Below are 18542 nucleotides of genomic sequence, written 5' to 3'. Positions count from 1 at the left end.
GAGAGAATAATTCAATAACATTTGGTTTATTCAAAACAAATTTAGAATTCAGAGTGCGGTTTTCAGAGCGGAAGGTTCTTAGAGATGAGTTTCGCCGGAATCTTTTCGTTTGTCGCCACAGCTAGAATTTTTCTTCAAAGAAAAATTGAAGGCAGTTTTCTTAATTTCATCATTTTGGTGCTCATGATGTAAGAAAGAAATCCGGAAAGGGAAAACATCACTGCCGCTGCAACCAAGAAGGAATACATTTCATTTTCATCATCCTTGATTTTTTGAGGTTCTTTGACGAGAGGAGTACAGATACTTGGCACGGTTGAGAGGGCATAAATGGCGACTTGGAGCGGCTTGTGAATTACCCACCATCTTCGCTTCGCGCTTGGCAGGTTCTCAAAAGGAAACCAGAAACCAGTTTGGCTAGAATGGAAAGTTGAAAACTACGGAGCTCTCGAAAGTTCGAGGGTCAATATTGACTCTTATTGATAAAGATTTTGTTTCTGAGAAGCTCAAATTTGATCAATTATCGCCGAAGTATTTGTTCCGCGGAACGAAGAATTAAAATCAATTTACGAAAACTCACGAAAATGCTAGAACAGCTCCAGTTTCTCTCCAGCTCCAGTCTCTTTTCTCCTTGTCCGCATTCAGATAGTTCGCCAAAATAAGCGAGAATCCAACAATGTTGAAGATCGTCACGAAAATTGACTTGATGAATAGATTACGCCTAAAGCATTAGCTTGAAATAATTCCGAAAAAAACTGTACAAACCGGCAGTTTCCTTCACCCATCTCTAATTTCAGTTTGAAAGATCGATTTATGACCAGCCACTGAGTTTAAATAGCTCTGCTCCACAGTGCCCCGGAACTTGATCAACGTCATTAGTAAAAACTATGGTTACCAAGAGGGGGAACAATAAAGTTCACATCTAACAGTTAAATCAATTCTCATGAATAAGTGAATAATTTGCTGACAAAAAAGACGAGTTTTGTTTAACCGTTTTTTTATGATTTTTATTTGTAGCAAGAAGGCAAATCATAAATAAAAAATAAATAGAAGAAGAAAAGAAAGATAGAAAGTGAAAGGTAGAAGGGGATAAATGAGAAGAACTTCTTTGACTTCCGTCGTCATCTCCTTCCAAGCTCGCTGACCCTCCCCAGGCTCAGCTCGCTCGGATTTTGAGATTTGACAGAGATCATGAAGGCATGCATCGCTTGTTTTAGTTGAAAAGAAGCTGCATATCAACGACAGTCTTGGCAACAGGATCGCATCGTTTGTTGGTGTCGCTGCAAGCGGCTGTGAACAGGTTGACGATGCTAGCACTGTCGTAGTTGACGGCGTCGAATCGCGGCACGAGCTCGTTCTGGCAGATGTCGCAGTCAGAGTTGTCGACCCAGGTGTGGCTGTTGAAGTCGAATGCGTTTGTTGCTACGCTTGGGTCGCCGATGAGTCTGGCACTTTCTTCGAAGGTCTTGGGGAAGCATTCTTTCTGGCCGCCGACTGTACCGTCGCAAATGCCATCAGCGCCAGTGTTATACCAGTCAGCGTCTGATTTGGCGTAATTCCAGTGTCCAGGATGGGGCTGGTCCTGGATGTCTTGCTTATTAATCGCGGCTCCATAGCCTCGCGTATATGTAAAGAAATCGTTGCAAGCAAAGTGTCGGATCTTCGACGGAGTCGCGCTTGGTGAGTGGTAAGTGATACCACCGGCTGCTTCTTGGAGACCAGTGACGTCAGCTAGAGTGTCGCCGGCTCTGTTGGGATTGCAAGTGCTCCCGCAAGCGCCACCACCGTCGTTCGGCGCTGCGGCAGAGAAGGCTGATTGTGACATGATTCCTGCCTTAAAAATCGATTAACACATAATAAGAAAAGGAACAATTTTACCTTTGTGGCATTTTCGATGTACTCGTGGGTGAGAGCGTCGACTTTGACGCCTTGCTGGTAACCCTCTTGGCAAGCAAAGTCGTAGCCGAATGGAATATGTGGCCGCTGGTTTAAGTCACCACCATTTGCAGGCTGCTTGTAGGGCAGGAAGTTGCATGGAGCGTTGCCTTCGGCACTGTAGTTGGTTTCGGTATCCAACCCGGCGACGCAGCAGGCTCGACAGACGGAGACGCCGAATGGAAGGAGATCGTTCCATCCAGCTGTTTGGCCTCGGTCGACCTTACGAAGACACTGGGCCTGGTACCAGCTTCCGTAGAAGAACATGTTGTCTTCCTTGTCTCCGCCAACGTTACCGTCAAAGGTATTGTCCAATTGGTCCTTGTGGTTCTGGACTTGCATGGCCATGCATCCACCGACACCGTAGCCGAGAACCGTACTGCTTCGTGCGCTTCCAAGGCTTCCCTGGTTGTTCGTGAAAGTTCGCTTTCGGAAAGCTTCCCTGTTGTTGTTGTAGGATTGCTGCGATCCAAGTCGAGTTCGCTTGATTTGAGGATGGTTCATCATCTGAGCGCAGCCGGCGCGGATTCCAATGACCTGTCCGAAGTGAGCTCGCTCTTCGAGGAAGCAGTACATCTCTTCACCCTCGCACTCGATTCGGTTGTAGTGGTTGAAGAAGCCGGTCTTGGAGACGTCCCATCGATGGATGACGATGTTGTCTTTGGTAGCGTGGCAATATCGACCATTGCCGGACCGAAGACCTTTGTTGTTGCCAGTATCGGTGTTGCCAACGACGTTTCCGTACTTTCCATCGTAGCTCGCTTGCGGAGCTCTAGAAATTCAATGTTAAAAATTTTAAGCTTCTCTCTTGCGACTTACCCGTAGTTGTTAAACAGACTGTAGTCGTAGAAGCCCTGGCTCGTCGCCGAAGCGACAACCGTAGCAAAAAGCTTCATTTTCCCCAACTACGAGATTTTTTGCCAGAAACCGGGGTTTTGAACGGAAATGTTTAGCGCGCTGGTAGAAGAAGGATGTTTCCGGCGAAATTTGCTGATAAATGTTTTTTAAACATGTGGTTGCTGCCCCCACGTTTCCTGCTGATTAAAATGTTTATCACGTGACAACAAAAATCTGTGATTAAAAATTTCTATAACTTCGTGTACTGGAAAAAACGAAAGCAAGGTCTCACTCAGTCAAAGGTCATAATTTCAGCGAGCCAAACGAATTTTTTTTTACCGAGTAAACTTAGACTAGTCCCGGCTAGGGGCCGTTGGTCCGGAATTTTTCTTCGATTCTTTATTTTTGGCATCTATTTTTATTTTTTTTTACAAAATGAACATTAGTTATTTCTTTTTTTTTGCATTTTTCCTAGCTTCAAAATCATGTTTTAGGCAAAAAAAAATCGCAGAAAATGGCCAAAAATAACCAAAAATCGAAAAAAAAATTCCTAAAAATAACCAAAGACGCGATTTCAACTTCACTTTGACGATAATTTTCGAAAATTTTCCGTGGAATTTCTTTTCCCCAGCCGAAGAATAAGGCCGTATCACCTAGAAGATGTGACTTTTAAAAAACGGAGAGCAAGTCTCCAGCTGTCAGAAAACTCCAAGCGATGACCTATCTCCTCATCTACGAGCATCCTTTCGTTTTATCTTCAGAAAAGCTTTTTCTCTTCCAGAGATCACTCGCTATGGCGATTGAAGAAGAAAACGAGAATATCGAAAATGCGATTGTCAAAACTAAAATTCAGGTATTTTCATTCTCACCTAAAATTTAACTTTATTTTACATTAGTGTCTTGATTGCGACTGCATCGGAATTTTGAGACAAAAAGGGACGAAAGTGTATTTGATGCCCGTGGAAGTTTTGAATACTCGGAGCATTCATACCCAGGAAAACGATGTTAGAAAATCGAAAAAGAAAAAAATATGGAAGAAAAAGTGACGGCGAAAATGGGCTTGGCGAAACACGGGAACACGACCTATTCGCAAAAGTGGAGCTATCTGACTCTTGACTGTTTTCTGGCTCACTGTTATGCTCATAGGTATCTCTCCAGTAATTTAAATATAATATTAATATGAATTTTAATAATATAGCAAACTTCGCCTCCTTGGAGAAATCGCGCGGTGCAACGACATTTCTGACGTCGAGCTGTCACCGAAACTACAAGAAATGCGTTAGAATTTCGACGATGGACTTTTGCGGACATTTAATGAAGCAATGCCGCGAGACCAAGAAGTTTATCCTTCCTGAGCCGGTTTCGAAAGTCGAGCATGTCAAAGCGCCACTGCTTGTTTTTTCCGAAGAAGAAAACGATGTGAATCTCCGCCGCTGTCAGAAGAAACGCTTTTACGACCAAAGAGTCTGCCGCCATCTCTGCTCGAACACGCTCGTTTTGAAATCAACGAGGACCAATCCAATCACGCCCTGCGAGTCAATCTGTTTTGGGCTGACAAGAAGCTTCGATTCCGCCGGAGAAGTTTGCCCATTTCAGAAGTACTGTTCCGAAGGTTGTCCTTGTCCTCATTACCAGTGTGAGAAGTTGGAGTCGCCTCAAAAACTTGTTCCAGTTTTTGATCTGCAAAAATCTGAAACCAGTTCAATGCCAATCGAGTCAACTTCAATTCAGTCGTCTTCAACTGAGTCCACTTCGACGACGGGGTCAACAATGTCGTCCTCAACGCAGTCAACAACTTCGGCGGCAACATCTCCAATGACAACCTCAATACAGTCAACGTTGTTTTTGGACAGTTCAACCGCCCAATTAAATGGCAGTACTGAACTGATAACCGGTTATGAGTATGAAGAACCAAATTATGCCATTTTTTTGGCAGATTTCAATGGTCAGAATGAACCAAGAAAGATCAGTGTCTTTGATTTTTTGGACTCTTATGAACGGTTTTGATGATTCGATGATGATTCAAATTAGGTTGAAATATGTTTCCAACTAAAATATTTCAAAACTTAAAAGTCAATTGGTGCTACCTTTCTCAACGGTGAGCATTACTTGGTCGATGCCTTTGGTAACTTGATGAAAATGAAAGAAAATGGCGATGCTCCGATTTTAGTTCCGAATCGACGCAAAGATTTGTACGCATATTATTTATATATTCTTTGAAGATCAAAGTTTGGATCGCGACAAGAGCCAAGGCTTTTGTTTGGCATAAGATTGTGTCGCCAAGGCGCTAATAATTTTTCGTTTTCAAGAGGCCGTTTCGTTTTCCACTTTGAATCGTCGATTGGAACTCACCACATTGAGATTCGCCTGAAAGACAGAGATCGAAAGATCTTCCCCGTCCTTGTTATTTGAAAACGGTCGAAAATCAGATGAACACTTAAAAGATCATTATAAATTTTTGACCAATAAAAGCTCGCCGAATGACCGTCCAGACAAATGTTACTACTACGCGCCGGAATATAACCTTAACAGATTCGAGGAAGCCCAAGGTGAGAATCAGCCCTTTACTTTTCCTTGTTCCTTGACATTTTAGGCTACATCGCGAGCAACCACGTGAACGCTCGAACATCTTCAATTAGCTTCGGCGGCACATTTATTTTGATGAGCTTGAGACTCGGCAGAAACTGGATCACCCTTTCGAAAACAGTCGCTCTTAACTCAATCCGAGCAACGGAGCAGTTGGAGAAGGGCTGGAGAAAAGACGAGTTCACGGTTCCAGCTATGTTTCGCGACTTTGATCCAGTGCACGTGATTCCTCTGGAACGGATTCAAAAGATATTTTTTCCTTGCTCTTCCTGCTTTTTCTGTGAATCCTTAAAGATCGATCTTGGTCAATTGATGCTGATCCTCGTCACTAGAAGCATTGCCCTCTCAAACACGCAATACTCACTTTTACTCGAAAAAGAAGGGAAATTCCTGACGCTCGGCAATGAATGGATCGGCTCCTTGGTCAAGTACGAGCGAGAATCGCGTTGTTTCTCTGGTTTGTACGCTCCGAAAGATTACGCCTATTCAAATGCATTCGGAACCAACAACGACGAGTGTGAGTATTTTATCAATGGGTTTATAAACAACGATCGTATTTACCTCCAGAATATTGTTTTTGACACGACCTTTGAAATATTTTTCGACTTCGGAGAGGATCTTCACTAGAGTTATATTTGTCAGACAACAAATATGGTTCATAGCTCGCAAACCGAGTCTCGTATAGTTCTGGATAAAAGTCAATCCTCTGAAAAGATCACATCGAGCTTGATTTCCGGCAACAAAGTGCTGAAAACAAAATGCTTGTGACTAGCAACCCGTATTTCGAATTTCACAAAGATGTCTTTCCGAACTTCGCCAAAAACGCTGTCGAAAGACAAATCCTTTTTCCGCAATCAGGCGACGCTCTTGATCAATTTCTTAATAACATGTCGTTACTAATGGCGATAAACTGAGCCCGAACAGCGAGCAGTTTGTCTCCACCATATCCATTGACGATTCTGCCCGATTTTCCTTTTTCGTCTTTCGATGAGTCTCTATTCCATATTTCTTCATTCGAACTGGACTTAAATGAAACGCAAAAACTTACTTTGGACATTAAGCAAAGAGTCTATCTTTTAGAATCATTTTTATTTAAATGGTATTGTTGACTCCGCAAAGACCAAATCTTCCCTCACAAAAGCAGCGAAAATCCTGGAATTTCGATCGTACAATGAAGAATTGATCTTTGCAGTTGAAACCTTTGAAAACAACTTCATTGCCATCTCTTCTGACTTTTTCGGGGAATCGATCGCTTTGGACGATCCGTTAAGCACGGATTGGAGATCTCTTGAACTCATGTTTAAAGTCGAGGACGACTCACTTGTTTCCCTCGTTGTGAGGAAAAGGGGCCAGGAAATAGCAAGAAGGCAAATGAACGAGCTTCAAACTATGGGAGAAAAGAGAGTCAGACTTTTTAAATTCGACGACGAAACCGAAATCAAGAATGTTTTTTTCTATCAAAATCGACCAAGTCAGATTCTCGTTATCTTACCTGAACCAGAATTACCACGCCATTATGCTCTGTTTGGAGATGGCTTTAAAAACGAAAATACAAACTTGATTGTTCCAACGATTCTTCAGAATAAAATCTACGAATCTAAAGCTGCTCATGTGAAAGGCCAGTTGCATTTTTTCGGCGGCCGTCAGAGACAAAAACAAGTAGACTGCTCTTTGAAACTCCTTATTGACTATATTTTAGATTACTATTCTTGTCGAATGCGAATTAAGGCTTCTCCCGATTCGGCTTCGGAATGAATATTATGCTGGAAGCAGGACGCTCACAATTTCAAACGGAACTGAAGGTTCGTCGCAAGAATATATATTTATTTTTTACACTTTTCAGCTCTTGTTTGTTTTGATGAGAAAACAGACAAGAAATGCGAGATTTTTAACGGCACTGCTGTTGAAAAACTCGCATTCGAACCAAGAGAAGGGCACTGGGACGGTGGACTTGCTCATTTTAAAGGACGGCCAACAGCAGTCGGCGGTCAGATGTATCCTTATTCGAACAGAGGATACACGGAAACCTTGACTGAAAATGGCTGGGAAAAACTGCCGCGTCATCCCAGGTTATTTTATTTTGCAAATTTTTTATTCAGCATGATTTAAGAGATATAAGGATTGTTACTGTTGCTGGATTGCCGTCGGGATCAATTGCTACGTTGGGAGGTTGGGATGGGGATTCAGAAGTTCTCAAGGAGATTTTCGTTTTGAATGAATTTGGATGGACAATAATGGGAAATTTGCTTCAAGTAAGTTCATTTCGGGGTATTTTGAAAATTTGATAATATTTATTATTAAAAAATATATCTATATTTTTCAGCCTTCTTACTCTGGATCATCGATTCAAGTCGGCGACGCTATATATTTATTCCCTGGAGAAAGCGACGAAACAACTCGAATGATACAACGCGTAAATCTAGGAAAGGTTGACCAGTTTTTCAAGAAACTTCTTTCGGAAAGCTTTCGATAATTCGAAGGAAAAAATGGTGAACTGATTTTAAAGACGGAGACAATATTGCTGCAATCGAGGTTGTCGGAGAACATGATAAATATTATTCTTACCCGATTCTATTCTTGTCACCGTCGAATTTCTGTACTGCAAAACATGATCAACGTCCTTATCAGTAAAACTTTCTTTGTGCGTAATAATTTTTCAAATTGTTTATTCCAAAAAATCACTTTTTATTTATTACAATAATCGACAAGAATAATCAGAACAAAAATTTATTTTCTCGTATATTTTTCGAGGTTCGTAAAATCGCCCCCCTCAAATATATCAAATTCTTCAACAAGTTTTGAAATCGCAAAAGGATGATGCCCGGGCAGGATACCCGTCTCGCAAGTTGCCTGGTCTCTTCCGATTGTAAAAGTGGACGATTCTCCTTGCTCATCGATCTTGTTCGACCGGTCGATGAATCCCTTAAAATAGACAGATTTTTTCGGATTTGGATGGCTCTTCTTGATCAAGTGAACTCCGGGGCGAGAGAGAAAAGACCAAAGACGGCCGTCTTCGGAATTCTCGGCGGGATAGAAATCGGGGAAGGTCATTGCTCCAAGCCCTTGAAAAACAGATAAGCTAAAAAAAATGGAGCCACTGATTGTACAGTACCTTTACTGGCGCCACCAAGCTTAACATTAAATGGGCAGTAAACAAACAGCGTAAAGTTAGCGTTTTCCCAATATTCCCTGCTTTCATATTCTGGATGGGCATCGTAATCAATATTTCCATTATCCGTCCAGTTCTTTGAAGCGAGCAAAGAGATGCCTCTAGCCTTCATTTTGATGTACCCATTTTCGATTTCTCGCACTTGGTTGAATTTGTTGCCCGACCAGACGGGCATGCCGGCGATTTCGCTCGGAATCAGGGCGGTATAATTTGCATTCTTGTAAATAGTCTTTTTTCCGAAGACTATTCATTTATTCTTATAAGATTAATCTCGACGCGAGATTAGTCTGTTTGAATAAAAAAGATTAATTCGGGAAATTTTCGAAATAGTTCCGAGATTATTTCAAATAATCTTGAAACGCGCGCTGTGATTGGTGGACCAATGGCCGACGGCGCGAGAGAAAAATGAAACTCAAACATGCTTGGAGCGCAGCTTGAAATTTTGTCCGCGCCGCCTCGCACTGCTCACAGCTCGCCAGCGCCACCAAAATTTTTTCCCCGAGCCACGCGACCCTCGCTAAAAAGATTAATCTCGAAACTAGTCCAGTCTTGACTAATCTCAGAATCTTTTTCCAAAGAAGATTAATCTCGCAAATTTTCGAGATTATTTACAAGAATGCAAATTATACCGCCCTGCTCGGAATACATCTTAATTATAGAAAAAAGAGTGAAATCGAAAAATAGAAAAGTTCTTTTACCGTGTCGGTCTGGCAAGAACCCAATCGCAGCGATTAACAGCACAAACACATTTCGCTCCAACAAACGGCTTTCCTATCGAGTTTCTATATCCCTTTTTACATGCCATTCTTAACTGGTCGCCTTCGTCGTGATAGACCTCTCCATTGAAAGACGGATGCCAATATTGATGAGTAGAATTCCCCCGGCCTCTATTCACCCGATTTATGTACATTCCTGGCCAGATAAAGTCGCCTTCAAGGTTCTCGTCATAAGTCTGATTACCAGTGCACCGCGCTGGCATTGGCGGCGCTGTCGGCGCTGGTGCAGGCGGAACAGTGACTTTGAGCGCTTCAATGAGCTCGTCGAATCCACTGTCGGATGACTTAATTATTTGAGAGCCAGTAGCACCACCGTACGCTTCTAATTTGGACTCAATAATTGCAATTTTGCTTGCAATTGGATCAATTTTGTCATTTTCGGTTCTCACGATAGCCTGGACGACGATCATGTAGGTGACAGATCGCATGAATTCATTCTCAGTTGCCAATATAAATCGGCCGTAGTTTTCAAGGCTCAATCCCGATGCAGCCTGAACTTCCTTCATATTAAGAATTTCTAGCTCTTCTTCAATATCGAATCGATCTAAAAATCCGGCCCAAGACGACGGATTCTCCAAGTCGACATAATCAGGAAGATCGTTTTCCTGACTGATGAAATCAAGAGTTGCCGTTTTAGGAAGGGGACATTCATTGATAGGAATGCATTCGCCACCGTTGCCGTCGACAACTGTTTTGCCCGAGCGGTAGATGTAGCCGAGAGCACACTGGCAGCCTGGTTTGCACTTGTCATCTTCGATGCAAATCTTACTCTCGAAATTATTGAAAGCCGTTGTGTGGCAATCGTGAAAGCAGGTGTCCTTGCAAGTCTTGAAAACCTCTGTTTCTTTGCAATGGAAACATTCTTCTATCGGAATACACGCAGATTCCTTCTTTCTGGTTTCTTTGACGTATCCATCATCACAGACGCACATTTCCAATGTCCTCGAATGACAAGGCAAGTCCAATTCGAGTTCGTATGGATGCTTACAGCTCTTGAAACAGCCTGGGGCTTCCCAGCTCCATGAAGAGTTCTCGCCGCATTCTGGCTCGACTCGAATACATTCTTTTTCTTCAATGCACTCTGCGAACGGGTTTCGATCTTTTTTAAGATATCCAGATCGACAGACGCAGCCAGGAATCATCAGTTGATCAGAAATCTGCTCGAAATTTGAGATCAATTGAGTAGCTTGAGCAACGCATTTGGATCCATCTGGATCATCACATGTCGGAACACAGTAATCCATCTTGTCAATGAATCGGGCGTGGCGAGGACAGCCGCCCATGCAACTGGAAAGCGGGACGCATCGTGAAAATGGGTCATCGTTTTCCCTATAAAAACCGTCTTTACAGACGCACTGGAGGTCTTTATCTGCACAGTCCTGAGAAATTCTTGCTCCTCCGGAAAATTCATTCCATGTGTTTATTTGCTCGTCTAAAATCTCAGTGTATGTATCGTTGCACGTGGGTCCAACGTCATCTGGACAACCAACCTCTTCGAATTCTGGATGACAAGCGAGAGTTTCAATCAGACATTCCCGATTGTAGCATGGCAACTCAAAATCATTTTCTTCAATGATTTCTTCGAAGTCCCGATCCCAGTCCATTGCAAAGTCGTAGCCGCTTATTCCGGCCTCTTCAGCGGCAGAAAAGAAGCTGAACATCAAAGATCTTATTGTTGGAGCCACAATATGAAGCTGCGCGATGTATATTTCTTTCACAATAAAATTATGCTTTTCATCGAAATAGGAGATTTCCTTTTGGCGTATTTCGATGACCCCGATGTGAGAAAAATGCTCATCATTTCTTAACCTGAACATCAGATCTCGCCAAGTATAGGGATTTTCAAAGTCAAAGCTCGGTGCTGTTTTTTCAAAAATATAGACAAGATCCGCTTTCTCCCAAGTTGTGTACACGTCAAAGCAATCCTGTCGCGGAACACAAGGACTCTGTAAATCTGCATTCAATCGGACAAAGTTTTCTTCGCAGACACAACCTCCAGAACACCATTCGCTATTCTGCATTCGTAATTCACCAAGTCTGACAGATTCGCAAGTCTCAAAACCATCGTTGTAGCATTTCGTTGGAATTTCGTTTTCTTTACATTCGGCAACATTGAAATCGTGACAAGTTTCTGATCTGACACATTCGGCATTGGCTGATTCTGAACTTCGGACAAAACCTTCGAGACAATTGCAACCAGGAACACAGGCGTTTTCGCAAAGCGGCACGTCATCTTGGCAAAGAGGGTGACAGCTCTCTGAGCACAATGAATACTCTTCGTTTACACCACAATAGCAAGGATCTTCTGGAACACCGCCTCCGAACATTCCGCTAGGATTTCCTCCGGGACAATGGCATTCGTAAGATCCATCAGTATTAAAGCAGAAGGCCCAATTGTCATAATCGCAAATTGTGTTTTCCGGAGCAGCGCATTCATCGACATCAACGCAAACCCATCCAGCTTCCGGCGAGCTGACATCATCAGTGTAGCCAGTATTACATTGGCAAGAAAACGATCCGATCGAGTCTTCGCAGCTCGCATTACTTGAGCAACTATGGGAGTTTTCGGAACACTCATCAATGTTGACGCACTGGCCGACAGTTCCATTTCCTCTGAATCCAATATTGCAAGTGCAGCTCCATAGGGGAATCAAGTCTGTACAGATAGCGTTGACATCACATTGATGGATGGAAACACCAAGTTCGCACTCATTGATATTTAAACAGTTGTAATTGTCTGCAGACATTTCGAAACCAAGATTACACTCGCAAGTGTAGCTGCCAAAAGTGTTGACACAAGCAGCGTTCTCACTACAATTAAATGCATTCGTTCTGGCCATGCTACACTCATCAAAATCTACACAGTCAGTTCCCCTTGCCGCATTGGCATTATCTGGATTGTCGACAAAGCCAACATTCACAAGAATAACTTCCAGCGTTGTCGGAACAGGTTGCGTCTATGTGACAGTCATCCAAAGATCGAGCGCATTCGTCGATGTTGATACAGTCATCTCCTGCTATGTTGAATTCGTATCCAATATTACAAAAACATTCGTAGGCTCCAAACGTGTTGCTGCATGAAGCATGTGTTGGACAATCAAAGTCATTGATGGCACACTCGTCGGTGTCATTGCAAATCAATCCATCTCCGTTGACGTCGTTGAATCCATCCCAGCATTCACAGTCGTATGATCCGGGATTGTCAGTACAGTCCGCCTGTTTGCTGCAAGGAGCGTCGACCACACACTCATTGATATTTGCACAATCAGTAACGCCATCACCTTCATAGCCTTCTTTACAAGAGCACGAAAAACTTCCCGGGGTGTTCGTACAGATCGCATCAGCATGACAATTATGCGGAAGATCAAGTGAGGTGCACTCGTTAATATCCTCGCAATTCAAGCCGTCAATCGTGATCCATCCAAGATTACACTCACATGTGTAACTACCTATTGTATTGGAGCACACAGAATTCACGTCACATTCATCTGTTTCGAGAGTACATTCATCAATATCGATGCATTGTTGCTATGAAAAGGAATCGACCGCAAATGAATATATTTCTATTTGATATTAGATATTAAATAGATAATTTTGTGTTTGATCCCTTTCCTCGGAATCTCTGCACTCACAATTATATACACTAAACTCATAACTCTCACGCACACATCGTTCGTTGTTCGGACAATCGAGATCAGAGCAGCCATAAAAAAAATTATTATTCATGCATTGAACGGTGTATTCCGCCCCGAACGCGAATGTGTAGTCGGTGAAGATTCCAGGGCTCGGATGTTTAATTGCCCACAAGTCATCGAAACAGAGATCGTCGGTCGGCCCGGACCAGGCTATCAAATTGAGACAGTTATTAAAATCATATGCTTCATCGAGATCGCATACATACCAGCCTTCATCTGGCGTCCATCTTATGAACAAATCTATATCGTGGCAAGTGTAGACGTCTTTTCCATTAAACGTATCGCCACCGTAAACCAGACACGTAAAACTTTCGGCTAAATCGGTTAATCTTATAGTTTGACAGCAGCCGAGATTTGTCCGATCGCAATTAACAAAATTGAATTTATTGTCCCAATTCCAATAATTATATTCGTCTTCTCCGTTGTAACAGTCCTTGAAGCCATCGCAGAGTTGGTGTTTGAATATTGGCCGAATAACTCCCAAAGCGTCAGGCTCCTGACACTTGGTTGTTGGCGGAAATGCTTCGATAGCATTCTCGCCGATGCAGTAGTGACCATAGATCTGCTGGGCATCGGTCGTAGTAAGGTGAGGATGCGGAGAGTAGCTCTTCCCGTTTTTAAGGATAAACCCGTCAGGCATAAGAACGGATGATGGCTCGAGATGATGATTTGTGTCGATCCAACCCCACTCATCGCTGTTTGCGGGCCAAAGCAGCTCCGGAAAAGGACCTTGAATCGGGTCTTGCTCGAAATATTTGAAGAAATCAGGTCTATAATGCTCAGATGACATTCCAAGAGCCACAGCGAACACACGTTGAACACCTCCAGTCAAGATACAATTGTTTGTCAATCGCATTGCTTGATAGCCTGGCTGAAGATCCAACATTCCACTAAAGCATAATTCGTCGATATAATCACAGAAACCTTCGTAGGACCAGCATTCCTCTTTTCCTTCGGGATTGACCGAATTCTCACCAACGATGTGAATGCCATAGTCATAATTAAAATTAGGAGCAAATTGTTCTTTAAATTTGAGGCAGGGCACAGCAACAGAAATAAGGCGAATCTCATCACGAATTTTGGAATGGAATTCAAGAGAAACGCTGTCATGAAAGGCATATGGGATAATGATATATCCCTCCTCTGACCGCCACCATTTTTTGGGATGCCGGTCAAATTCTCCTCTGGAGGCGAAGATCTCGTCTTGCTTTGAAAAGGGACTTTCGTGAGCGGACTGACGTTTGGTATTCGACATCGTATCCAAGGGAGGAGCGGGTTTTCCAACCAATTTTTCGGAACGGCTCTTAAATAATCGCTTACTAAAACAACGACTGTGGAGCTAGGGGGGCAAACTAGAAACAACATTTTCTTGATTTGTTTTTGATTGACCGGTTCAACTGGTCGTAAGTTGTCACCTGGAGCACAGGTACCAAGATTGAAAATTTTTCGTTATCTGGGGCCAGGTCTCAAGATAGGCTTTGATTTCTAATCTCCGCATAAAAAATACCGAAATTGGGATTTTTTCGAGTCTTTGTACGTGGTCCCCAGGAGACAACAACGGCTTGACCAAGATGTTTCTAACTGATAGTCACAACCAAAGCGGCCGGTAAGTTATCGCATCGTATCAAAACATTCGGAGATCGACAATGCGCACTTACATGGCTTTAGATAGCTTACGAGTTTTTCAGTTAAAGAAATCCGAAAAGTCTAAAGATTGAACTGCTTGATTCAAAAATTGACTCTTTGGTCATCGCTGAAACTAACATGATCTCATCATTCAGTGACCAAATTTCCGAAATCCTAGTTAATTATTTGTCTTTAACTCTCTCAAAAATCATTTTTACTAAGCAATCTCGCAGTTAAAATTTGTTCAAAAGAGTTGCGCTTGGTCGTGTTCTCCAAGGCTGTGCGATTAAATAAAAAATTAATTTTGTAGAAACTACTCAAAAATATTCAAAATCTAAATCGTAAACGAGCGCTATATTCTCGGGTCTTACCTCTTCTCTTTCTGTTTCTACATTAGCGTAAACATAACCCGGTTCGCATTGACACGAGTATGTCCCTTCTTCGTCCACGCATGTGCTTCCACAGTGGCAGTCATGGGTACCTTCAGCGCATTCATCAATATTGACGCAGGAAAACACTCCCTGCGCAGTCACTTGGAGTTTCCATCCCAAGTCACAAATACAGAAATCTCTATAAAACTCATCGTGGTTATGGATTACGAACCAATAAACGTAACAGGAGGAATGAGGATGACAAACAGTCGATATGCACACATCAGCAGGACCCTCATTGTCTCTCTTTGTTCCCGGCGGATTCGCTTGGCAGAGCTCAAGGAGCAAAAGCAACAGCATGATTTCTACAAGCTTTCAATAAACGAAATGTCGAGGTTGCTGTCCAGTGAGTTCCACTGATAGTCACAATCAAAGCGGCCGCTAAGTTATCGCATCGTATCAAAACATTCGGAGATCGAAAATGCGCACTTACTTGGCTTTAGATTGCTTTCGAATTTTCCAGATCCGAAAAGATAAACTTTTGATTCAAAGTTTGACTTAAAAAGCTGGTCTTTGGAAATCAGATTCACTAGCATCATTTTCCATTTCAATGTGAAAAGACGATTATTATTATTTATGATTATCAAAAGACAAATGTCTCCGATATGCCCAACAGTCAAATATTTACAGCTGAGAAGAAGATACGTCTCCAAAAGCAAATATAAATCGCAATCAAAGACAGAAAATGTCAGAAAATCATCGAAAAGAGACTATTTTTCGAAAACCTTCAAGAAAGGATTGCTTTCTTGTCCTCGAGGGAGAGCTTTTTTTATTGATTTGATCATTTGAAAATCCCATGGCGAGCATTGAAAGATGATTTTTACGAGATTCAGAGCGCGTGGCGAGTCTTTTTTTCTTTGCCGTATTTTAAACGAGCTAATATTTGACGATCCGGCGGAGGACGCTTGTTTTTATGCCTCTGCTGAATCATTTTTTCCGTATTTTGAAAGAGTAGTAACAAGTGTTAATTTTGTAAAGGCAGAATTTAAAAATGAGTGATTACAAAATATTGATCCTTCCATGATTGAGCTGGTAGAGCGGGTGATGATTAAGAAAGTAGCGTCTAAGGGAGTGACTGTATGTCTTGCAGATGTATTCAGTGCGTTTTCAAAGCAGTCAGGCGCGTCACTTTTAGTTTCACAGCTACTTGAAGTTGAGCTTTTTTTATTTGAGAAGTTTAAAAAGAGAAAGAAAACTTGCTTTTTATATTGACAAATATTTATTTTTTATTATAATTTTTTGTCAAGAATAAAAACAAAAGAGACTCAAGTTCAAAATCTTTAACAATCAAGTTGGAGCCAAATTTTTTCCAGAAAGAATGAAATTTCAGCAGAAAAACTCGCCCCAGTCTGATTCAGACTTGGCTAGCGGGGGCTCTAAGGGCGTCACGTCGTCGCGGTTGAGTTGAGTTGCGCGTTTGGGATCAAAGAGGAAAACGTGAGGCAGTTGCCCCGTCCGGGCGCGTTGTTCATTTTTGTCAGAGCCCGTCGCTCTCTTTGGCCAGGATCAAGATCTGAGTCACTCGAGTTTCTTTCGCATTTCGCAGAGAAAATAACACAAAATATGGCCCCCTCGAGTGAATAAGCTGTCCCGTCTTTCAGTCAGAAAAACCGCAGAAACGAGAAAAGAGAAAATCGAGAGAAACAGCACCTACGACCCGGCGTTTTATGACGATTATTATCGGGTTTAAAAGGGCGTTTTGTTTTTTCACCATTAGAGAGAAAAAAATTACTAAAAATTATTGATAGTCTCTCAAAGATAGCAATAATTTCTTTGTGAAAAGGAGCCCTTTTAACGGGCAAATATCTAGGGAAGATCCCATTTTAACGGATTAAACACTCCTTAGGAATGCCCTTATTTAAACGGATTTTTAATCAAATACTTTTTAAGCAACATTAATTCGGAAAATCCGATAAAAAGAGGACCCTTTTGAAATAAATTCAAATGTCCTAAAGGAGGTACTTGTCAAGTAAAACGACGACCCTATTCTATCAGTTCTTTGAGCAGTATATTTCTGTTAAAAATTTCAACATGATGTTTTTGTCCAACTACTTTCACAAACCTCTTATCTTTTCAGAGTGTAAGTTATATAAAAATGTCGTGGTCCGGATACGTCGACAGTCTCAAAGCAAACTACGCCGGTAACGTCGCCGCCGCTGGCCTTTTCGGCTTCAATGGATCAACTTGGGCACAGGAAGGCTTCGACCACGCCGCCGCCAACTACCAGGAGATTATCGACTTGTACAACTTGTTCACCGACCCCAGCAGTGGGTAAGTCATCTTTCTTGTTTTTCGACCTTGAGCTAAAAAAAGAGGCACGTGACCGTTCTTTTGAACTTCCAGCGCGTCAGTAAAATCATCAATGAGAAATGAATTAGTTTTGACGCGGCGATAAATATTTATTAATCGAGCATCGACTTTTTTCTCAAGCGTACGTAAGCAATTATCATTTTCTTCTAGTTTCGCAAATGGCTTCACATTCAACGGAGAAAAATTCGTCCTTGTCAAATGTTCCGAAGACTCGCTCCAAGCAAAGTCAAAGGCCGAAGGAAAAAACCCGTTCTCAGTTGAAAAGTCGAACCAGTGCCTCACCATCGCCAGAGGAGTCGATGGATCCAATGGTGGATCCTTATCACTCGCCGTCGGGAAAATCGCCGACTACTTAAAAGCTAACAACTACTAAGCAAGACAATTGCATCTGGTAAGTCCTCCTTGATGTCCAGCTCGGCAATCTCTGTAGAAACCTGAGTGACTCAGGCTGAGTCAGGGTAGCGGTTTTATGTCGAAACCGTCTCCAGACCCTGACCCAGGCTTCTACTCTGGTTACCAAGCCCATCCTCCTTGCCTTCATTATCTTCCCGGCAAACTGTATAAAAACCTAAGTCAGAGTTCTGAAAGAGCTATAATACCGTATAAAGCCGCGACCCTGACTCAGGTTTCTGCACAGTTTCCCGAGGCAGATGATGAACTCAAAGAGGATGGGCGGGATGGTAGTCTGAGAAGAAACCTGAGTCAGGGTTCTCAGAGAGTTTCGACAAAAACCGCGACCCTGTCTCAGGTTCTTTCATAGGTTTCTGATCCCTTTATCCTTGCTATCATCATCTCTTCTAACGACCATATTTAGCATTCCAAATCACCTAATCAGATCAACAACAAAAAAATCGCGTTTGAGCAGCTCTCCACTCTTCACCAGATAGCACCTTCAAAAATTGAAATTGAAATCTTCTTTTCCTTTTTTTTTCTTATACGGCTAGGCCATAAAGAATCTTCTTTCAAACTTTATGGCCCAGTAGGGCACCCCTTACTTGAGCACACCTGTCTCCCTTCAACATTGTTTTTTATTATTATCTTCTTACAGTATCAATTTGAAATTCATTCGACGTCTGACACAACATGTAACTGTACAACTCTCTAACTGAATCTTAATCAATTCGGGTCAGCTAATAAGAAAACCGCTTATTTACAAAAATAAAATAACAAAATCGAACAA

The 18542-nt window shown here is 42.2% G+C and overlaps 5 protein-coding genes across 5 annotated transcripts; 3 read left to right on the top strand and 2 right to left on the bottom strand.

Moving 5' to 3' along the window:
- Positions 1 to 14: 14 nt before the first annotated feature.
- LOC145704779 (uncharacterized) lies at positions 15 to 808 on the bottom strand. Its single transcript, XM_081782249.1, has 3 exons — positions 763 to 808; positions 578 to 718; positions 15 to 414 (listed from the first exon to the last, which is right to left on the bottom strand). Exons 1-3 carry the CDS (start codon positions 780 to 782, stop codon positions 135 to 137), a joined length of 441 nt encoding a protein of 146 aa, XP_081638375.1. The 5' UTR covers positions 783 to 808; the 3' UTR covers positions 15 to 134.
- Positions 809 to 977: 169 nt separating this feature from the next.
- LOC145704774 (uncharacterized) lies at positions 978 to 2849 on the bottom strand. Its single transcript, XM_081782242.1, has 3 exons — positions 2752 to 2849; positions 1876 to 2704; positions 978 to 1831 (listed from the first exon to the last, which is right to left on the bottom strand). The coding sequence occupies exons 1-3, from the start codon at positions 2826 to 2828 to the stop codon at positions 1211 to 1213; spliced, it is 1527 nt and encodes a 508-aa protein (XP_081638368.1). The 5' UTR covers positions 2829 to 2849; the 3' UTR covers positions 978 to 1210.
- Positions 2850 to 4908: 2059 nt separating this feature from the next.
- Positions 4909 to 6061, top strand: LOC145705742 (uncharacterized). The gene is made up of 3 exons (XM_081783224.1): positions 4909 to 4961; positions 5242 to 5318; positions 5363 to 6061. Exons 1-3 carry the CDS (start codon positions 4909 to 4911, stop codon positions 5980 to 5982), a joined length of 750 nt encoding a protein of 249 aa, XP_081639350.1. The 3' UTR covers positions 5983 to 6061.
- A 665-nt stretch (positions 6062 to 6726) lies between these two features.
- On the top strand, positions 6727 to 7973 carry LOC145705741 (uncharacterized). Its single transcript, XM_081783223.1, has 5 exons — positions 6727 to 6801; positions 7055 to 7157; positions 7199 to 7424; positions 7466 to 7607; positions 7679 to 7973. Exons 1-5 carry the CDS (start codon positions 6727 to 6729, stop codon positions 7826 to 7828), a joined length of 696 nt encoding a protein of 231 aa, XP_081639349.1. The 3' UTR covers positions 7829 to 7973.
- Positions 7974 to 17125: 9152 nt separating this feature from the next.
- Positions 17126 to 18542, top strand: LOC145704400 (profilin-P-like). The gene is made up of 3 exons (XM_081781848.1): positions 17126 to 17323; positions 17513 to 17753; positions 18177 to 18542. Exons 1-2 carry the CDS (start codon positions 17148 to 17150, stop codon positions 17733 to 17735), a joined length of 399 nt encoding a protein of 132 aa, XP_081637974.1. The 5' UTR covers positions 17126 to 17147; the 3' UTR covers positions 17736 to 17753; positions 18177 to 18542.

The sequence above is a fragment of the Oikopleura dioica genome, chromosome PAR, assembly GCF_907165135.1.
Source record: "Oikopleura dioica chromosome PAR, OKI2018_I68_1.0, whole genome shotgun sequence".
Classification (NCBI taxonomy): domain Eukaryota; kingdom Metazoa; phylum Chordata; class Appendicularia; order Copelata; family Oikopleuridae; genus Oikopleura; species Oikopleura dioica.
The sequence above is the reverse complement of the archived record's forward strand: the minus strand, read 5'-3'. Positions and strand labels throughout refer to the sequence as shown.